Source organism: Macrotis lagotis, chromosome X (assembly GCF_037893015.1).
Source record: "Macrotis lagotis isolate mMagLag1 chromosome X, bilby.v1.9.chrom.fasta, whole genome shotgun sequence".
Classification (NCBI taxonomy): domain Eukaryota; kingdom Metazoa; phylum Chordata; class Mammalia; order Peramelemorphia; family Peramelidae; genus Macrotis; species Macrotis lagotis.
In genome coordinates this window covers 316,420,492-316,439,756 of record NC_133666.1, presented here as the reverse complement: position 1 = coordinate 316,439,756, position 19,265 = coordinate 316,420,492, and the positions used below count along the sequence as shown (strand labels likewise).

At 33.1% G+C, this 19,265-nt stretch overlaps 1 protein-coding gene across 1 annotated transcript in view; it reads right to left on the bottom strand.

Moving 5' to 3' along the window:
- Positions 1-18,984, bottom strand: part of RIT2 (Ras like without CAAX 2) — a 548,346-nt gene extending 529,362 nt beyond the window's left edge. The window contains exon 1 of the mRNA XM_074204070.1: positions 18,666-18,984. Within this exon, the coding sequence (XP_074060171.1) occupies positions 18,666-18,849 (184 nt within the window). The 5' untranslated portion in view covers positions 18,850-18,984. The remainder of the gene's footprint in view (positions 1-18,665) is intronic.
- Between the last annotated feature and the right edge of the window lie 281 nt (positions 18,985-19,265).

Here is a 19,265-nt window from a genome sequence, read left to right as displayed (position 1 = left end):
TGGATTATTTCCCAAGTTGCCAAGACTTGATAACTGCTTGTACATATGACATATTTTCCTATCCAAGGACATGGGATCAGTGGCTTACTCAGTATGATTCAAATAATCTTGGGAGGTTTCTTAAAGTACATTGAATGTTTTGTCCAGCACACATCTTAATAGGAGGAGGGGTTAGCTTTTGATACCCAGCACCTAATCCACTATGGTCAATGTCTTTCTGTCAATTATTATTTGTAATAATGATAATAAAGCTAATAATGACAATTATATAGTATCAAATATGTAACTTCATTTTAATGTTGAGGAAGCCAAGGCAAAGAGTGTTTAAGTGACTTGTTCTAGGTCACATAACTAATGAATGGGATGATAATTTGTACTCAGGTCTTCTTGAGTTCAGTTTTAGAGATGTTATAAATATTTACTATCTGGATAAGACACAGCAAAAATTATGGTATACACTGAATTTATTACTGTGGTTGTATTATTATTACTATTATTATTATTATAAATTTCAAGATGCCTAAAATAATATTCAGTAAACATCAGGAACTCAGCATTCTGTTACTATTTAAGTGTTTGATTTTATCTGAAAAATTGTTGTTAGTGAAGTAATTCATCCCACTTAAAGAATGGCATTCAGATATATAGTTCATGAGATGGAGAATCTGGGGAGATAGACAAGCTGGGTATCACAACTGAAAATACATGAGGAAAATAAAATTTACACTTATATTTATATCGAAAATAAGTGACAGTTGTTTTCTAATGAAATGCCCAGACATGAAGCACAGAAATATTTATAGACTTTTTAATTACATTAATGTGAAGGTGCCTGGACAGAGGTGAAGGCTCAAAATAAATTGACATTTTTCTGTTTAAAAATATGCTTCTTCCTTCAGAGACAGATAACAGTGGGAAGTAAAAGAGTAAACAGCAAGGTACAGATAAGAAATAAGGAAGAAAGAGATCATAAAGGCAAATAAGGAAATGTATTAATGTAGGGATATTTGCTCAAAATATATTTGAGCACAATTTTTCCCCTGAAGGCTTATTTATATCTCATTGTTCTTTCTCATATTTTAGAATAAGAGGAAAGTGATTATTTTCTATTCTCAATAATTCTTCCCCTTCTTCTAGACTATATATGAGGTGCACAGTGGAATCCATTCAATTCAGTGACTGTTATAATAATAATAAATATTTCAGAATGATTTAAAGTTTATATTATACTTTAAAAAATTATTTCATTTTGCCTAGTCAAAGCACATTTAAAATTATATTATAAAGCAGCACTTGTCAAAATTGTCATTAGCCAAGAAATAGAGTGGTGGATCAGTGTAATAGACTAAGTGCAAAAGAAACAGTAAATGAGTATAGTAATCTGCTATTTGATTAATTCAAGATTCCAGCTTCAGGGATAAGAACTGAAACTTCTGGAAAAAACTAGAAGGGAATATGGGAGAAACTAGGCAAAGAGTAAAAATCTCACAATGGATACCAAGATAAGATAAAAATGGATCCAGGATTTAGACAAAAAGTAGATATAATGCAATTTGGAGAACAAGGAATAGTTTATCTGTTAGATCTATGAAAAGTGGGTCAGTTTATGACCAAAAAAGAGACAGAGGGCATCATAAAGGATGAAATGGATAATTTTAATTACATTTAATTGAAAAGTTTTTACACAAAATAAAATCAATGTGGACAAGATTAAAAGGGATGCAGTAAAGTTGGAGAAAAGTTTTACAACTAGTTTTTATGATAGAGAATTCATTCCTAAAACATGTAAAGAAGTGAGTCAAATTTATGAGAAACTGATAAATTGATAAAAGGTCAAAAGATATGGAAAGGCTATTCTCAGATGAAGAATTTAAAGCTATCTATGATCATATGAAAAACTGTTCTAAATTATTATTGATTATGAAAACGTAAATTAAAACAACTCTGAGGTACCACCTCACATCTATCAGATTGACCAATATGAACAAAAAGGAAAATGATCAATGTTGGAGGGGATGTGGGAAAACTGGACCACTAATGGTTGTTGTTGGAGTTGTGAACTGATTCAACTTTTCTGGAGAGCAATTTGGAATTATGAGCAACCAGCAATAAAACTGTCCATACTGTTTAATCAAATAAATATAATACTAGGTCTGTATCCCAATGAAATCATAAAAACTATAAAAAATCCACATGTACAAAAAATATCCATAGCAGTTGTTTTCATGAAATGCCCAGACATGAAGCACAGCAAGTAATTAGAAATTGAGGGGCTACCCTTCATTTGAGGAAAGACTGAACAAATCATGTTATATGAATGTGATGGAACACTATTATTCCACAAGAAATCATGTGGAACAAGAATTCAGAAAATCCTGGAAGGACTTACAAGAACTGATGGTGAGTGAAATGAATAGAACCAGAAGAACATTATATACAATAATAAAAGCATTGAATGACAATCAACTGTGATGGACTTGCTTATTTTGGTAGTACAATAATCAAACACATTCTAAAAGATTTGTGAAAGAAAAATAATTCATATTCAGAGAGGGAACTGTGGAATTTAAATGCAGACTGAGATTTATTATTTTCAATTTTTAAAAGTTGTCATGTAATAAGTCATTTTTCCCCTCTAATTTTTTCTTTTGATTGGGATTTATTCTTCTTTCACAAGAAAATTGATATAAATCTAGGTTTATCATAATTAAAAATGTAGAATATATATTAGATTACTTTCTGTCAGGGGGAGGTGAGGGAAGGGTGGGAGGAAGGGATAAAATTGCAAAACTCCAAACCTTGCAAAAAATGAATTGGTGAAAACTATTGTTTCATATTATTAGAAAAAGAGAGTTATAAAGTATTTTAAAAAGTATTTCATTTTAAATTCACAGTAGGTCTATTTGACTTAACTGCCTTATAGCTATTATTATGTTTATTTTACAGATGAGGAAACTGAACCATACATGCCTATATACACATAACTAATGAATGTTTGAGACAGAATTTGAAATCAGATCTTACTGATTCCAAGTTTTGTTTTCTTTCCATTGTTTCACAAATCTGCCTCTAAGAAAATGCCATATGAAGTATAGTATGTAATTGATATAAGGAATACAGATGCATATAAATCATGATCTATGGCCTAAAGGCACTTACACAAGGATTATTCGAGGGTAAGAGATATAAACAAAAATGCAATATTATATTTGTATACTCTATAATACAACAATGACAGCAAAAGTAGTGGAGAGTGAACACCCCTCAATCACAATAACTTCAGTGCAATTCCTAAATATATATATATATATATATATATATATATATATATATATATATTCAACAATTCCTCAATTCTATAAAAATAAAGATGAATTCCTAATCTGCAAGGAGAAATTTTTTCTCCAGAGAATCCTTGCACTAACAAACTCACAGATCTGTACCAAAAACAAATGAATAAGAACAAATATCCACTTACTGAAATATTGTTTCTATCAAATAAACACTAGGAAAAATCATTCATTTATCAGTCTCTTGGAGTGGGCAGAGAACACTTGTCACTCCTGTTGGCCTTGGAAGGGTGTTGATTGATAGTAAGAAAGGGACAGAATTCTTTTAGACAGATAAATGACATGAGGAAAGGGTGATAGTCAATAGCACAATATTTAGTTTATTTCATACAGGAAGACAACTGAATGTTTACATAAAGATCAGATGGATAAGTGTGTGCATGTGTGTATGCATTCATTATGTATTAAACATTCATAGAGATAGTAAAAGGGAATTAGGATATGGGCACAACCCAGTGTCCTAAGTCTTTACTTGAGGCAACTGGTGATACAGTGTATACAATACTGGGTCAGGAAGATTTGAGTTCAGGTCAGGTTTAGACACTCACTAGCTATTAACACTTAACTGTTGTCTGCTTTGATTTCCTCAAGTATAAAATGTAAAGAAAATAATACTATCAACCTGTCGTTGTGTTTGTGAAGATTAAATGAGTTAATATTTATTTTTTAATTATAAATGAAAAAAACACAGCACAATGTCTGATTCAGTGTGCTTGATAAATTCTCATTCAATGTCATTTACTTCCTAGAGAGTTCCCTGATTGAGCTCAATACTTTCTATATATCCTGTCTCCAAATTCCCACTAATACATGTCTTTATTAACCAATGCATGATGCAAAACATGAAAAAAATTGGTGCTTACAAGAAGCTATCTATTTGAGAGGAAAAGATGCAGAGAACAATTTAATCACAGCATTGAAAACCAGATCAAAGTGGGGGGAAATTCCAAGGAGGTGAGAAAGGAACTGAGTTTGGGGTTATCAGAGAAGTTTCATAGAGAGAATAAAATAATTGACTAGTAAATTCTTTGAAATATTTATAGATTAGGTAAAGAAGAGAGAAAACCATTGGAAATGCCACCATAGAATTCCAAGTGAAGGAAGAGAATTCATAAAGAAAGAAGAAAGCACAGGAAAGTTTCATTAAAAAGTAAATAGCCATCAATATCTCCTCCCACCCCCAAGAACCACTTAAAAGTCAAAAACTTTGAAGTCAGATATTGTCAAGAGCATGCAAGCATGAACCTAAGGAAGCCCAAACTCTCCCAGTAGGTCATATGACTAAAGTGTGGCTGTTGTTTGTCCTTCATTCTTGAAGAAGACCATAATATCAGGGAGTTGATGTCATGACATGTATATGAATTAGTTTTGAATAAAGGGCAAAGTCACAGGATTCCCCTTTTTTTCCAGAACCATTTGGGTTCAGTATCCAGATGTGGATAAGCACAACTGGACATGGTCCTGGATGGTAGAAAATCAGTATGAAATGACTTGCCTAAGGTCACAGGTTGAGGAAATGTCAATAATATGAGGCCAGATTTGGATGCAGGTCTTCCTGACTCCAAGGTTGGTACTCTATCCACTGTGCAAGCTAGTTGCCCATAGCTAATCAAAACCAAGTAATGACCATGTCATATTAAATGTCTCTTGGTTACATTAATTATTAGTTTTGTTATATCAGAATAGCTTTTGAAACCAAGTATGAATATTGAAGCCTCTCTAAACAACCTTCTGTCATAGTCATTCAAGTTCTAAGCAAAATTTTCTACAAATAGAAATTGGATAGAAATCTCTAATTGTAAAAAATTATTTTCCATCATCCATTGTCTCCTTCTATAACTTCCATACACTTCCACTCCTGGTTCTCCCCTTTAGAGTCAAATAGTTCAAGTTCAATCTTTCTTCTAAAGGAAAGTCAAGGGGTGCCTGGGTGGCACAATGGATAAAGCACCAGTCCTGGAGTCAGGTGTACCTGGGTTCAAATCCGGTCTCAGACACTTAATAATTACCTAGCTGTGTGGCCTTGGGCAAGCCACTTAACCCAATTTGCCTTGCAAAAACCTAAAAAAAAGAGATTAATAAAGGAGAGTCAATATGTGTATGTTATACTTTCATATCCCCTCCTGGTGTTCAGTTTCCTTTAAATCAACTCCCAGTTTTCAAGTTTATTTTAAATTGTGTCTTCCTGAACTGAATACAATACTCTATAGGTGGTTTGATTCAGCCAGGAAAAGATCCGCTGTGGAGCATTCTATATTTTCTACTTTCTTCTCTCTTCTCTCTCTCTCTCTCTCTCTCTCTCTCTCTCTCTCTCTCTCTCTCTCTCTCTCTCTCTCTCTTTCTCTCTCTCTCAGTATTCATTTTTGACCTACTGCAGGTGACAATTGATTCATAGCAAATACACCTATGGCTATTTAATCCGACATTATCTAGTCACATTTCTTTTATTTTCTAACTATATAATTGATTTAATTTTGAAGTTTTGTTAGATTTTATCATCATCTTTATTAAACTTTATCTTACTGGACTTAATATATTACATTTGTCTATTGATATCTGTCCCAAATCTGCCATCTAGTTAACTGTTTACCTCTTCCAGCTTTGTGAAACTTACAAAGTTAATAAGCATACATATATTTTTCATCTAAGCCACTGATAAAAAAATGAATCAAATAATATAAATAATATCATTATTCTCCCAGAACTACTTCTTTCTTCATCTTCTTTTTCTTTTTCTTCTACCTTCCTTCCTTCTTTCCTTCTTCTATCTCTCATCCTTCTCCTCTCTCTCTCTCTCTCTCTCTCTCTCTCTCTCTCTCTCTCTCTCTCTCTCTCCCCCTCTCTTTCTCTCTTATTTTCTTTTCCTGTTTTATTGAATTCTATGCCTTAGCCTTCAAATAACGGGTCACTCATCTCATAGAAGTTAATTCCTTTGATCCTGCTCCTTCTTCAATTTCTTATCTTTTATCTCACTTAATTTTTGGACAATATCCCTTTATTAACTGATTTAATTTCCACCCAATTTTTCAACTTCCTGAAATCTGACTTCTGCCTAGATGTGGAAATTCTCCTTTCTCCTCATATTTTTCTATAAATCATCCTCATGTACTATTTTGTGTTCACGTTAATGTTTCTTAAGTTTTCTTGCCCCACAAAACTCTACGTTCAGCTTTTTCAGACTTCTCTCTGAACCATGGTCCACTTTTATTTATTTATTTTAAAAACTTGTTTATGTATGTAACTCATTTTTTTCTCCAATGGGAAAACCTAATTGTGGTGGTCATGTATTCAGTCAGGAGAGAACAAATCAAGTTCATGCATTTTTATTCAAAAAGTTACAAAAAGTGAAATGATACACTAGGGAGAAATTTATTTAGTCTGGATTCAAAAACAGACATATTAAGCTCATGTAAGTCAACTTCTCAGTAGTTAACAGTGGTAGGTAAATTCCCTGAAGCATTTTCTCTAAGAAGTGATCCTTTCATCATGTATGCATTTCTGTGATCACCATAGCATTAGAGGTTGCAGAAAAGGAGATTGTAACAAGGGAAAGACAATAGCTGAAGGCAATCAATACCAGGAATCTAGGGAATGAGATGTAGAGGGAGAAGATAGAATGCATATATATAATACTCAATCCAATTCACATCTCCCCCACCCCTACAAGAACCTTCTGACTTCTGTTTTATTTTTGGAGTGAGATTTTTTGAAGTCAATGAAAATTTCCTTTTAATCATTTCATTGATGTTGGACACTCCCCAGATCTCAGTTTGGTCATGGTAATTCGAACTAATAATGAAGATCAAAGAAAAAGAAAAGGGATGTGAGCCTTATTGACTCAAAAAACAAAGCTGATACGCAGCAAAAAATATGAAAGGAATGAAGCCTCAGTATTTCTTTTTATTTTTTCTTCATTTCTTTCAGCATAACTTCCTTGATACCATTTCCTGATATGTGAATGCCCTTCCTCTCATTCTATAAAGTATGCATCTAGCCCATCTTTCCTCTCAGTTCTCTACCCTCTAATATAAGAGATAATAACCCAGTTATCCAATAAATATCCAATAAATATTTTTCTTCTTTTCTCATTTCCTCAGAGACCTATTAGCTAGTTGCTACTAATTGGATTGACTGATTTACTATGAGATATTATTGCTGACAACAAGCCCTACTTTTCCCATTCTAGGAGATATTTATATTTAATAGAGAGTTCCACAAAACAAATCTTTTAACCCATAATACTGAAACTCTAATAGGAACATTTTAGTCATTGTTAGAACCTGAGGCTTTTCCTCTTTTGGAATCACCTCCCAAGTTTTACAATAGAGTTGCTGAAGTCCCTACTAATATCTAAGATTGGCCCTATTTCTAGGCTTTGGACAGAAGCAAATTAAAAAGGCAATTTACATAACATAAAATAGGATGGATGTACACACTTATACATTATATGTATTATACATAATATATGTGTGTGTATGTGTGTAAATATGCAAACATTTATATCATCTACCTAGTTAATTTAGAGAGAATATTGAATCATTAAAAAAAATCCTCCTGGGACCTGCAATAATAATAGATGATATTTATATACCTTAAAGAATGATTAAGTTCTTTAAATAAATATCATAAATAACCTGCTGCTTAAACCTCTTTTTAAGGTTATTACTATAGATATTATCATCTTCATTAGTATGATCCTCATCAACATTCTCATCATCAACATTTTACAGCTAAAGATTAAGAGACATTAAATAATTTCTTAAATAAATGTGACATAACATTTGCCAAATATTGCATTTTAAAATATTGCAAAATAGAATGTTAGCATGGTACACAGTTTAAAAAGCTGATTTCAAAGTCAGAAAGAACTGGGATCAAGGTCTACCTCTCACAGACAATAAAAAAATAAAAAGATGGTGTTGATAGGCAAAAAATAAGTCATCACAAAATCGCTGATTTCTGAGTTGACTTTGAATGACAAACAAAAATGGGACAACTATCCATCAATACTTAATTTTATTTGATTTCCTTATCATTCAAATTTTGTTGCTCTGTTTTTATATGCAAGTCCTTGCCCTATTTTAGTTTTAAGTCTTAACTTGTTCAAAGTCATTTAAATAAGTAAGATGCTATAGTTAAAAATAAAGAACTTCAATGTATGTCATGGAAACAATGTAAAGACTAACAAACCGCCTTCTGGGGGGGGGGGGGAGCAAGATTAGGGGAAAATTGTAAAACACAAAATAAATAAAATCTTTCTTTAAAAAGTTAATAAAAATCCTGGGGAATTGCTAAACAAGTTATGGTACATGAATACCATGAAATATTATTGTTCAATAACAAATCATAAATGGTCAGACTCTAGAGAAGCATGGAATGAGTTAGAGGATCTGATGCTGAGGAAAGGGAGCAGAACCAAGAGAACAATGTTCACATTAACAGCAACATTGTGAGATGATCAGCCTTAATGAAAGCAGTTTCTCTCAGCAGTTCTGAGAGCTAGGACAACTCTATTAGACCAGCTATGGAAAATATTATCCCTATCCAGAGGAAGAAAAACAAAACAAAACAAAAACAACCCTTCAGAATCTGATGAACACTTTGCAAAAATGTACCTTTTATGTATCTCTTTCCCTTAATCCTAATTCCTCATACCAGCAATAGTAAATATGCAAACATGTTTATCAAAAATATGTATATGCAGTGCTAACCTGACTGATCACACTTGGGGGGAGGGGGTGTTGGAAGGGAGGGTGTAAGTACATTTTTTTTTTGGTTTTTGCAAGGCAAATGGGGTTAAGTGGCTTGCCCAAGGTCACACAGCTGAGTAATTATTAAGTGTCTGAGGCTGGATTTGAACTCAGGTACTCCTGATTCCAGGGCCAGTGCTCTATCCACAGCACCACCTAGCCGCCCCAGGGAAATATTTTAACTTAAAAAATATACATGTGCATATGGATGAAATAAAAATTAAAATAAAAAAACACAGATCTTCAGATTCCTTGACCAGGATAAAAGGAGGAAGAGAATATATTAAAATCTTGGGTTTAAATGAGGACTCCAGTTGCTGACTAACTTGAATCTCAGTTATCTATAAAAAGGAGCCATGTCTGAATAATCAGATGTTCTTAAAATTTTTATATCATGGACTCCATTATGATGAAGTCTATGTGTCTTTTAACAGAATAATGTACGCAATAAAATACATTACTTGAGAAATTAAGTACAATATATTGGAACAATTTTCTATTTTCCATCCAAGTTCACAAATACCCTAAAAATTGATGTCCTTGAAATACATGATTCTAACCCTAATCGCTTATGTTCCTTTCCACTGTGCTGCCTTTAAATAAGATTAAATGAAAAGTAGTCTGTGTCCACACACAAAATAATAATGGAGAGCTGTGATATGGCCATTTGGTTGAATGATCTAACCTATATCAATTTAAATGCATAACACATATAATCTTGGCAATACTGACAGTTAATGTGTTCCTACCTGAATGGTATTTCTTCTGTTACTTGTCTCTGTAACTGAAAATCAATTCATTTTTTTACTAATTTCATTACAGTCCTCTAAGTCAATTCTTGCTGAGTCAGTTGTAGTGAGTAATATCTTTCTCTGTCCCAATGAGTAAGGGTATAATTAGGAACAAAACCAATGAGCAACAGAATTTTAAATGTGTTTTCTTTTTCCTTCACTTTGTTGTGGTTTTGACATTTAGGTGATGCATGTCTAGAAAACATGAAGAGAAGAGACTAGAGAAATAATTTCTAATATTTCAGATCTAAGAGCCTGAGGGTAAGGACATAGCTTGCTCTTTTAAGCATTTCTAATTAACTCTCTATGAGCCAATTCTGAATTCATCAGATTGTCATTCAAATCCCTTTACAATCTGAGGCTAGTTTGCCTGTCCAAAGATCAATGCACATTGCTACCTATCACAATTCTACATTCCAGCTAAAATTGTTTACTAATTGATCCCCGAACCCCAAATCTCCATTTCATGATGTTACAAAGGTTATACACTATGTCTAGAATGATCTCCTTCAGAATATGTGCCTCTTAGAATCTCTAACTTTTGTCTTATGAACCACCAATGGGTGCTCTATTTTATTTGTTCTTATTGCTAATGTTCTTTCCTATTCCTCTTAATAATGTATATATCTATCATTAGATATATTGATCCTCTCCCCAATAAAATGGAAGTTCCTGGAGAATAGGAGTTGTTTTTCTCTCTGCTTTTTTATCATCAGGTGTATAATTTGAACAGATATTTAATCTATCCGGGTTGGTTTGGATTAAGTCATATGATCACGATAAAAGTCAGAAGGAATCTCAGCAATCACTTAGACTTAGTCTCTCATTCAACAGATAAAGGAAAAAAATCTTTTTGACATTAAATAATAAGACTAAGATTTGGTCCAAATACCCTGATTCTGAATAAAGTGCTTTTGTAATTATACCATATGTTATGTGCTCAAATCATATTTTCATTTTGCTCCTGTTAACATAGCAATCAAGATTTTATTATAGACATACTGCTTTATTGTCTTTTCTGAAGCTTTACTTTAGAAAATTTATCTATTCTATTAAGAAGAAAAAGAACTTTACAAAAATTCTAAACTTATAAACCATATAATTTTCAACTTGGGAAGAAGTAGGACATATTTATTCACTTTAAAAAAATTCTTTCCTTTACACAATATCAATCTATTAATTGCTTACTCTGCACAATAAACTACACTAATGTATTAAGGACATATCATTTTTAAAAGTATACATGTTATTTTCCAGTAATACATTATTATATAAGGAAAAAGTTGTTCATATCCTAGATTAGAATGTAGAAAAATAGACCTTTTTCCCCTCATGTTATTCATGAGTGTGAAATCAGGACCGCTAGGTGGCTCAGTGGATAGAGCACTGGCCCTGGAGTCAGGAGTACCTGAGTTCAAATGTGACCTTGCAGACACTTAATAATTACCTAGCTGTGTGGCCTTGGGCAAGCCACTTAACCCCCATTGCCTTGCAAAAAAACCCGAAAAATAAATGAGTGTGAAATCCATGAAAATAAGGTGTTATGGTTTACAAGTCAATTTACTTGCATTGTCTCATTTGATCTCCACAACAATCCTTTGATGTAATTGAAACAGAAATTCATAATACCATTTAAAAAAAAAACTGAAGGTTTCATTTCCTGTCAAAATGGTGAAGAGAGGACAGGCACTGTGCTAAGGTCTCCTGATCTTCCCTCATATATAATATGGAAACAAACCTCTTAATAGAAATCTGATTGAAAAAAACAAGAAAAAGAAGATAGGAGAAGAAAATCTACCTCAGGGTCTGTCTTCTAGGATGATGGGTGAGCTGGGGGCAGAGAGCAGAGACCCTGCAGGGAGTGGTGAGAGGCAGACTAGCCTGGGATCAGCAGCAGAGGCATGGACTGCAGAGAGCGCAGTCCAAGAATCAATTGAGGACTGACTGTGAGACTAGTGGTCTGGGGCTTACTGTCAGGTCTGGAGCACCAATTGAAGAGAAGGGATTTGAAGATTGGACACTGATCCCCTGAGCTCCTCTGGTCTGGAGGACCTCAGACTCCACACATTGATTTCAGCTGAGCCCTCTTCCCTAAACAAACACAATTACAACCATCTCCCCACCCCTGGCTCCAGAGTCAGTTATGAGCAGCAGAGCTCCCTCAGCTGTGAAATGAGAGAATAATTACCTTGCCCCAGGGAATAGCCCACACTGATCAAGGATAAAAGTACCCAGTAGCCCTTCCCACACCTGCCAGGACAAAGGAGAGGGCCTCAAATAAAATCACAGAAACTCTAGAGAAAGCAACCAGCACCCCCTACTAGCCAGTCCACGTGGAGTTATTAAACTCAGTGAGCAAAGCCTTTAGCTCCCTCTACTGGCCAGCCCACTTAGACTTGGTAAACCCAGTGAGTAAAGCCTCTAGGGATCTCAACACCAAACCTCTGTGAACCATCCCCTCCTCCAACACAAGATCTTAGGAAAATGAAGAATGGCCAGTGTAAAAGGAGGGTTCATAGAAAAATTTCTAGAAGGTTAAGGCCCTAACTCAGAGAGATGTAGTACCTCTGAGGAGAATATGATTTCATAGCCAACACAGAAAGACTGCCCTGAAGAAATTAGGAAGAACTTTATGATATGGAAAATTTGGGAAAAGAAAACCAAGAGAAGATTAACACCTTGCAAAAAGAAAACAAATCCTTGAAAAGTACAATTGGACAAATGCAAAAAGAAAATAGTTCTCTCAAAACCCCAATTGATCAAACAGAAAACTCTTTCAAAAATAGAACTGACCAATTGGAAAATGATTTACAAAAGGTAAATGAAGAAAATTCTTCTCTAAAAAAAAAAAAGAATGGAATCTGTGAAAACTAATGACTTCATGAGACAACAAGAATCTGTTAAAAAAAAAACCCAAATCAAAAAAATAGAAAAAAATGTAAAATACCTCATCAGCAAAACCACTGACCTCAAGGATAGACCAATGAATACAACCTAAGAATTTTTCGTCTTTCTGAAAACATTGAAGAGAAAAAATTCCCTCTGGTTCCATGATAACTGGGTAGTTTTCCATCACTAAATCCTCAACACTTTGCCAAATAGTATAGGAGACAAAAGAGAAAAATAAGGCATGGGTTAAGTTCCTTGACTGTGAAGTCACAATGATCAATTGTGGAGAAGTTAGGTTTACTATATATATATATATATATATATATATATATATATATATATGTATATATATATATATATATATATATATGACTTTTTTTTAATATGACATCAAGCACTTCTGCTTTCAGAATTCATAGTCTCATGTTCTAAATAGGGATGGAATCCTGAGAGTGACAAGTAATATGGCTTTGAAATCATGTGCATCTTCTAAACTTTTTATAAATTCTGTTAACTTTCCTTCCTTGTTTGCCTCATCCCATTTCATGAGTGTGCATATATATGTATATATGTATACATTTCATGTATTTAATTATGTATTATGGATATATATCTAGATATATATGAATAAACTGTGAATATGGGTATCTATATGGATATGCACATATAAAGGGAAAATCAACAAAATCATTATCAAAGCACCTTTCTCATAGGGTTATTATAAACATCAAAAGAATTAATCTATGTAAAGTTCTTTAAAACCTTATAGCACAAAGCAAATGATAGCTAAAATTTCTATCCATCAGAATCACCTTTGACTTGCTTCAATTATAATTTCTATCCAAGGCAATGAATATATGTTCAATATAACTACCTTCCTTTTGTGGACATAGTATCTGCTGAATGGAGAATATAAAGCACCTTTTGATTGAAATGCTAAAAGGCTAAAAAGGCCAATGTAGCTTAAGAAGAAACTTAGTGTTAAGAGAACTTGAGAAAAAAATCATCCCCTCAGGAAGCAGTACCTGAGGAGAGAGTCACCTTAAGTTCTTGGAGGACTGCTTTAAAAGAAATAATAAATAAATAAAAACTACTGATCTCTTGTAAAGGTGGCAGCAAGGCACTGTTTCCTAGCAGCTAATTTTCATTTAACTATCTGAAACTTGGTAATATTTTGTTTATAAAGTCTCAATCAAGGTACTACTTTAAAGACTAAGGGACTATCACCTATTAATTAAATGTGTCTTATCTGACAGAAATATGGAGGTAGGGTTCTTAATCTAAGATAAAAATGGGTCAAAAAACATGAGAACTCTTTGATTTGAAGTTGATACTAGAGAAGAATCAGAAGAGAAAGTATTGCAAAGCAGATAGAAATCTTACCTTGGATTCAGGGGGATATATGTTCAAATTCAACTTCAATTTAAAATGTCTGTTTGACCCTGTAAGGAACACAGCCTTTCAGGGTAGCTGGGAGGCACAGTGGGTAGAGTGCTACCTCCATATTTCTGTCAGATAAGACACATTTAATTAATTTAAAGTAATCAAAAATAATTTTTAACTAATTAATCTTAAATTTCTGAGTTGAAAGGGGCATTAGGTACAAATTAGTCCAACCTTTTCATTTAATAAATTTTAATACCAAGAGTATAAGAGGGGAAGTGACTTTTTTCCAAATATATGTTTCATTTTCCTACTATAACTTTACCTAACTATGATATATTATGATGATTAAACAACAATTTTCTAGGTATCTTCCAGGGAATTTTGTTATTTTAGTGTATTTAAATACCAAATTTGGAAAATCCTTTCAAAATGTGTTTCTGTCATGGAAGCCTATGTTAGAGGAAAAAAGCTCACTGGAACTTTATTGCTAACCTTAAGAATCCTCCAATCTTCCTTTAGCTCATAACATTATTACAAGAAGAGTTTCTTTGATTTGGAGAGAGGTCCTGAAAAGAGGTCAATTAGCTGAAATAAATATTTTGGAGTTAGTACATAAGGAACAAAAACATCATAGCCCTTAATTATTATTATTATCATTATTGTTGTTGTTAATTATAATTATTTAAATGAAGAATAAAGGACAATTATGGAATTGAAATCAATTCACGTGAATTGCTAAAAAGGAAGGTAACATCTGAAAAGAGAAAGTGGAATAAACATATAGCTTCTTATTTTAAATGACCTCAACCAATCTTCTTCCAGGCCTACAGAAATACAGAAGTTATATGGTACTTATTCCTGAATATTAATGTCTTAACATTAACTAAATAATTAGAGCAAAGAACCACAGCCAAGAAATTTTAGTCAGGAAAAATTCAAAGTATGATTCTAAACATTTGACTACATCATTCTTTCAAATTTGCTATCACATGAATATATAGTTTGCTTTCTGGATAAGCAATAAAATATTCCTGGTTTATATAATTACTGTCATGAAAAACTGGCCTTCTCTTTGCTTTTCCTGATCAGGTTGATGATGCTGTCTGGAAGTTTACATTTGACTTTATCACATTTGGAAAAGTAATTTTCTGAAGATTTAATTATGATCCATGTATCTTTTTCATACTGTGCAGAGATGGGACTGCTTCAGGCAAGGCAGTGACTACTTCATTTTTTTTCTGAAAAATTGTGACAATGATAATCAAAGTATGTAATAATGATAGTTGGCACAGGTGTGTATTGTATGAAGGGGGAGGGGATTATTTATTACCACTAATAGAAGAATATCTCCTGTGAAAGATATTTTCTTCAAGACTTCATCTTTCAGAAATTATCTTTTCCAGGCTCCATGGCTATCATCATAGAATAAGATAAGTTTTAAACTAATTACCTCATTTCTATACCTGCACATCTTCCTAGTTCTCAAAGATTCACAAGGATATAGAAAATAAGTAAAGTTAATCTCTTAATTTGTTATTGATGCAGGCATCTGTTTCACCTCTGTATACAAAATGCTATCTTCCCCTCCCTTTCTTACTCTCCTTTCTCTCCTTTTCTATGCTGTCCTCTTCCCCTCCCTCTGTACTTCTTTTTATTCCTTAGTCCTCTATTACCTTTCTTAATCTCTTTTTATTGCCAATATTTGATCTTTTCAATATTGCTCACATTTTTCAGATTTCTACTCATTTACAAGTATATATGTATACATATAAAATGAAAATATACATGTGTAATATATGAGTATGTAAATATATATGTGCGTGTTTGTACATGTACATTATTTACATGTATGCATGTATATAAACCTATACATAAGCAATTCAGATTGATATAGACCACTTAGAAATGCTCTTTAAAATTTCTAACCATTTTGAAATTGCTAAATTTTTCTCTGCTCACTTTTCTCCTTGTGTGGTATGACTCATTTTTTTCTTGATTTGGCAACACTTTGATGACAGAGCACTTCCTGAATCATGCTTTCCTTTCTCTAACTTCAATTTACCATTCTATTTGCTTTCTTTAAATGTTCCCCACCATTCTCTTTTTTATTCCTTTAGCAGTCACTATCAGTACCTTGGTTTCCCATTCTCAGAATTAACTTTACTTTTTTTTTCTTTTTGTAAACCCAATGAAGTTGTAAGTTTTTTCTCGTCATAATAACTCTGAGTCCTGATTCTTTTTCTGTGACATTTCCATGATTCCTGATTCTTTTTCTGTGAAACTTCCATGATTAGATTCCTGATGTGAATCTTAAGTATGTGATTGGAAATTATTGTGTCTCTTTCACTGACATCCTTGCCTTGGGAATTTTTCAATCCAATAAGACTCAGATGATTCTTCCTTACTCATCCTTCTCATCTGCCATGTTGGTCTTACTAATCCCTTCCAGAAACCACTAATAATGTCTTTTGTCTCTCTCATATTGACTTATTGAGATTCTTATCAAACAGATCTCTCCAAGGATATTAGCTTCTTTAATATGTCCTGTTCTTATAACTTTTTGTTTACCTTTATTTTGTCAAAGTTTGGTTAAGTAGGAAAGCATATCTCTTTTATTTTCATGACCACTTCTAACTGTAAATCCAAAATAAAATTTCTTGCTACCCTTCAAAATCCAGCACAGTTTTGCCTCATTCCTCAACAAAAGGAAGGGAATAAGAAATAATTTAAACATTGAATTAGGGTGCCAAGTTTTTGCTATTAATGTATATTTAATGTGTTCATTGACTTGTCCAAATATTCAATAATACTTCAAAAAACATTCATTTGGTATATATTTTGCATAGGATAGGTCCAGTAACTTGAAGTATTTATTATTTAAAAAATGTTATTTGATCTCATTGAATTTGTTGTCTGTCAGAGAACTTAACATCAGAAATGAAAAGAACAACAACAACAGCAGCAACAATAACATGAACAACTATCACTTTTAATATACTTTAATTAATTTCTTTTTTATTGAAGAGAATCTCAACCAGGGAAAAAAGACTTGACATCAGTCTGATATATACTGACTCTATCATACTGGGAAAAATCACCTAACCTCTTAATATCTGGGAAATTCTCTAAAAATATTTGTAACAGAAAAGGTTCCTGCCTGTTTCGGTAAGAAGGTTGTATTCTCTTCTAGAAGTTCCTTGGCACAGTCTCTGACATTTAATAGTTGTATGACCTTGAACAAGTCACTCAACCCCATTTGCCTCAGTGTTCTCATCTGTAAAATGAGCTGGAAAAAAAATAGCAAACTACTCTAGTATTTTTGCCAAGAAAATTCCAAATAAGATGAGGAAGAACTGGACACATCTAAAAACAACTGAATAGTAACAGTGAAATCACACATTCTGGTCCCAGCCCTAATTTGCATTTTAACATTTGCAAAACAATTTTCATATATTATCTTATTTAATCTTCAAAACAATTTTTGAGGCAGTTATTATTATAGAATTAGTATGGTCTTTTAACAGATATGGAAACTGAGATTGAGGAGTATTGAGGGACTTGGCCAGGGTAACCTTTTAAATAATTATACTATCTAGGAAAAGATTTGAACTCAGGTCTTTCTGCTTCCAAGTCTAGGGTTATACTTCATCACCAACTTATGTGTATAATCTAATTAGACAATCTTTTGAAACCTACAAAATATTTTCCTGACAATAAGTACATGAAGTAAATATGTCTAATATTTCTATTTTACAGATGAGAAAACCAATACCTAACAGTGTTTAAGAGATTGATCCATAATCAAGAAACTAGATTATTGTCATGTTTACATAGAATTTTTCTTACAAAGGTGTGAGATATGTAGCTTAAGTCATACTATACCCATTTTACTCACAAAGAAACTGATTTAGGGAACATGATTTGCCCACAGTCATTACATTAAAACATAGTATATATTGAGCATTTGCCTCACAATAACTCTGTGAGATAGAAAATATTTCAGTATTTTTATTTTACATACAAGAAAAACAATACTTAGGAAGTTTAAAAGTGTCTTGCCAATATTCCTAGTTAGGGCTTGACCTTAGTTCTGATAACAAAATCACATGATCCTTTCCTAAAATTATGCTACTTCTCCAACAATGTCTTGTGAGTATATTAACATCAGGAGCCAATTCTCTAATTTGTACCATCTAAAACAGTGAATATTTAATAAGTATAACATAAATAATAATAATTCTGAATCATAAGCATATGAATTATAAAGGGGAAATTATTCATTTAGAATATTAAGTAGCATTTCTATATTCAACTATATTCAGCTGACTCATCAGCATCCCATGATCAATTTTTACTCATTTTAATGTTTCTGATGAATATCACAACTTTAGCTAAAACAGAAATCTCTCTCAGCAATATCTAAGGCAATTTCTCTGCCTTTCTAAAGTAGCCAATTTACCTTATCCCTCTATGCCCAGCATTTGGTATTAAAAACTTACCGCTTTTACCAACTCCCCCTGCTCCCAACATCACCACCTTGTACTCTCTGGACACTCCTGAGGAGCTGCCTGAGGAGCAGATGGTCTCATTCTCTATCTCCATGTTACAGCAAAGACTGAAGAGACAGTACAGAAGGAAGAGGAGAAAGAACAGGAAGTGGAACACACATACATACACAAACATAAACACAAACAGACACACAAATTGCCCACTGTCAGGTGCTTGCTAGGATATTAAACAACTCAAAAACTGTGTATATAAAAAAAAAGATTTCCTAAAAAAGATAAGAACAATCAGTTTCAGACTGGCTGCTGTGCCTCTGTTGGATCAGGTCTCATAGCAACCACTTTAGCTGCTTCCAATAAAAATCTCCCTTTACCAACCCCTCCTTCCAGATCTCTCTCTCTCTCTCTCTCTCTCTCTCTCTCTCTCTCTCTCTCTCTCTCTCTCAAGCAGGCTCCCCTTTTTTCTATGTCTGTCTTTCATCAGAGTTCTGCTTTTTCCACACACACCCCCTCTCTCATTGCTACTGACAGTCAGCTGCTTTGAGCTTATCCCCACTGCTAAGATGGAATGAAATGGAGTCTTAGCCAGCAATA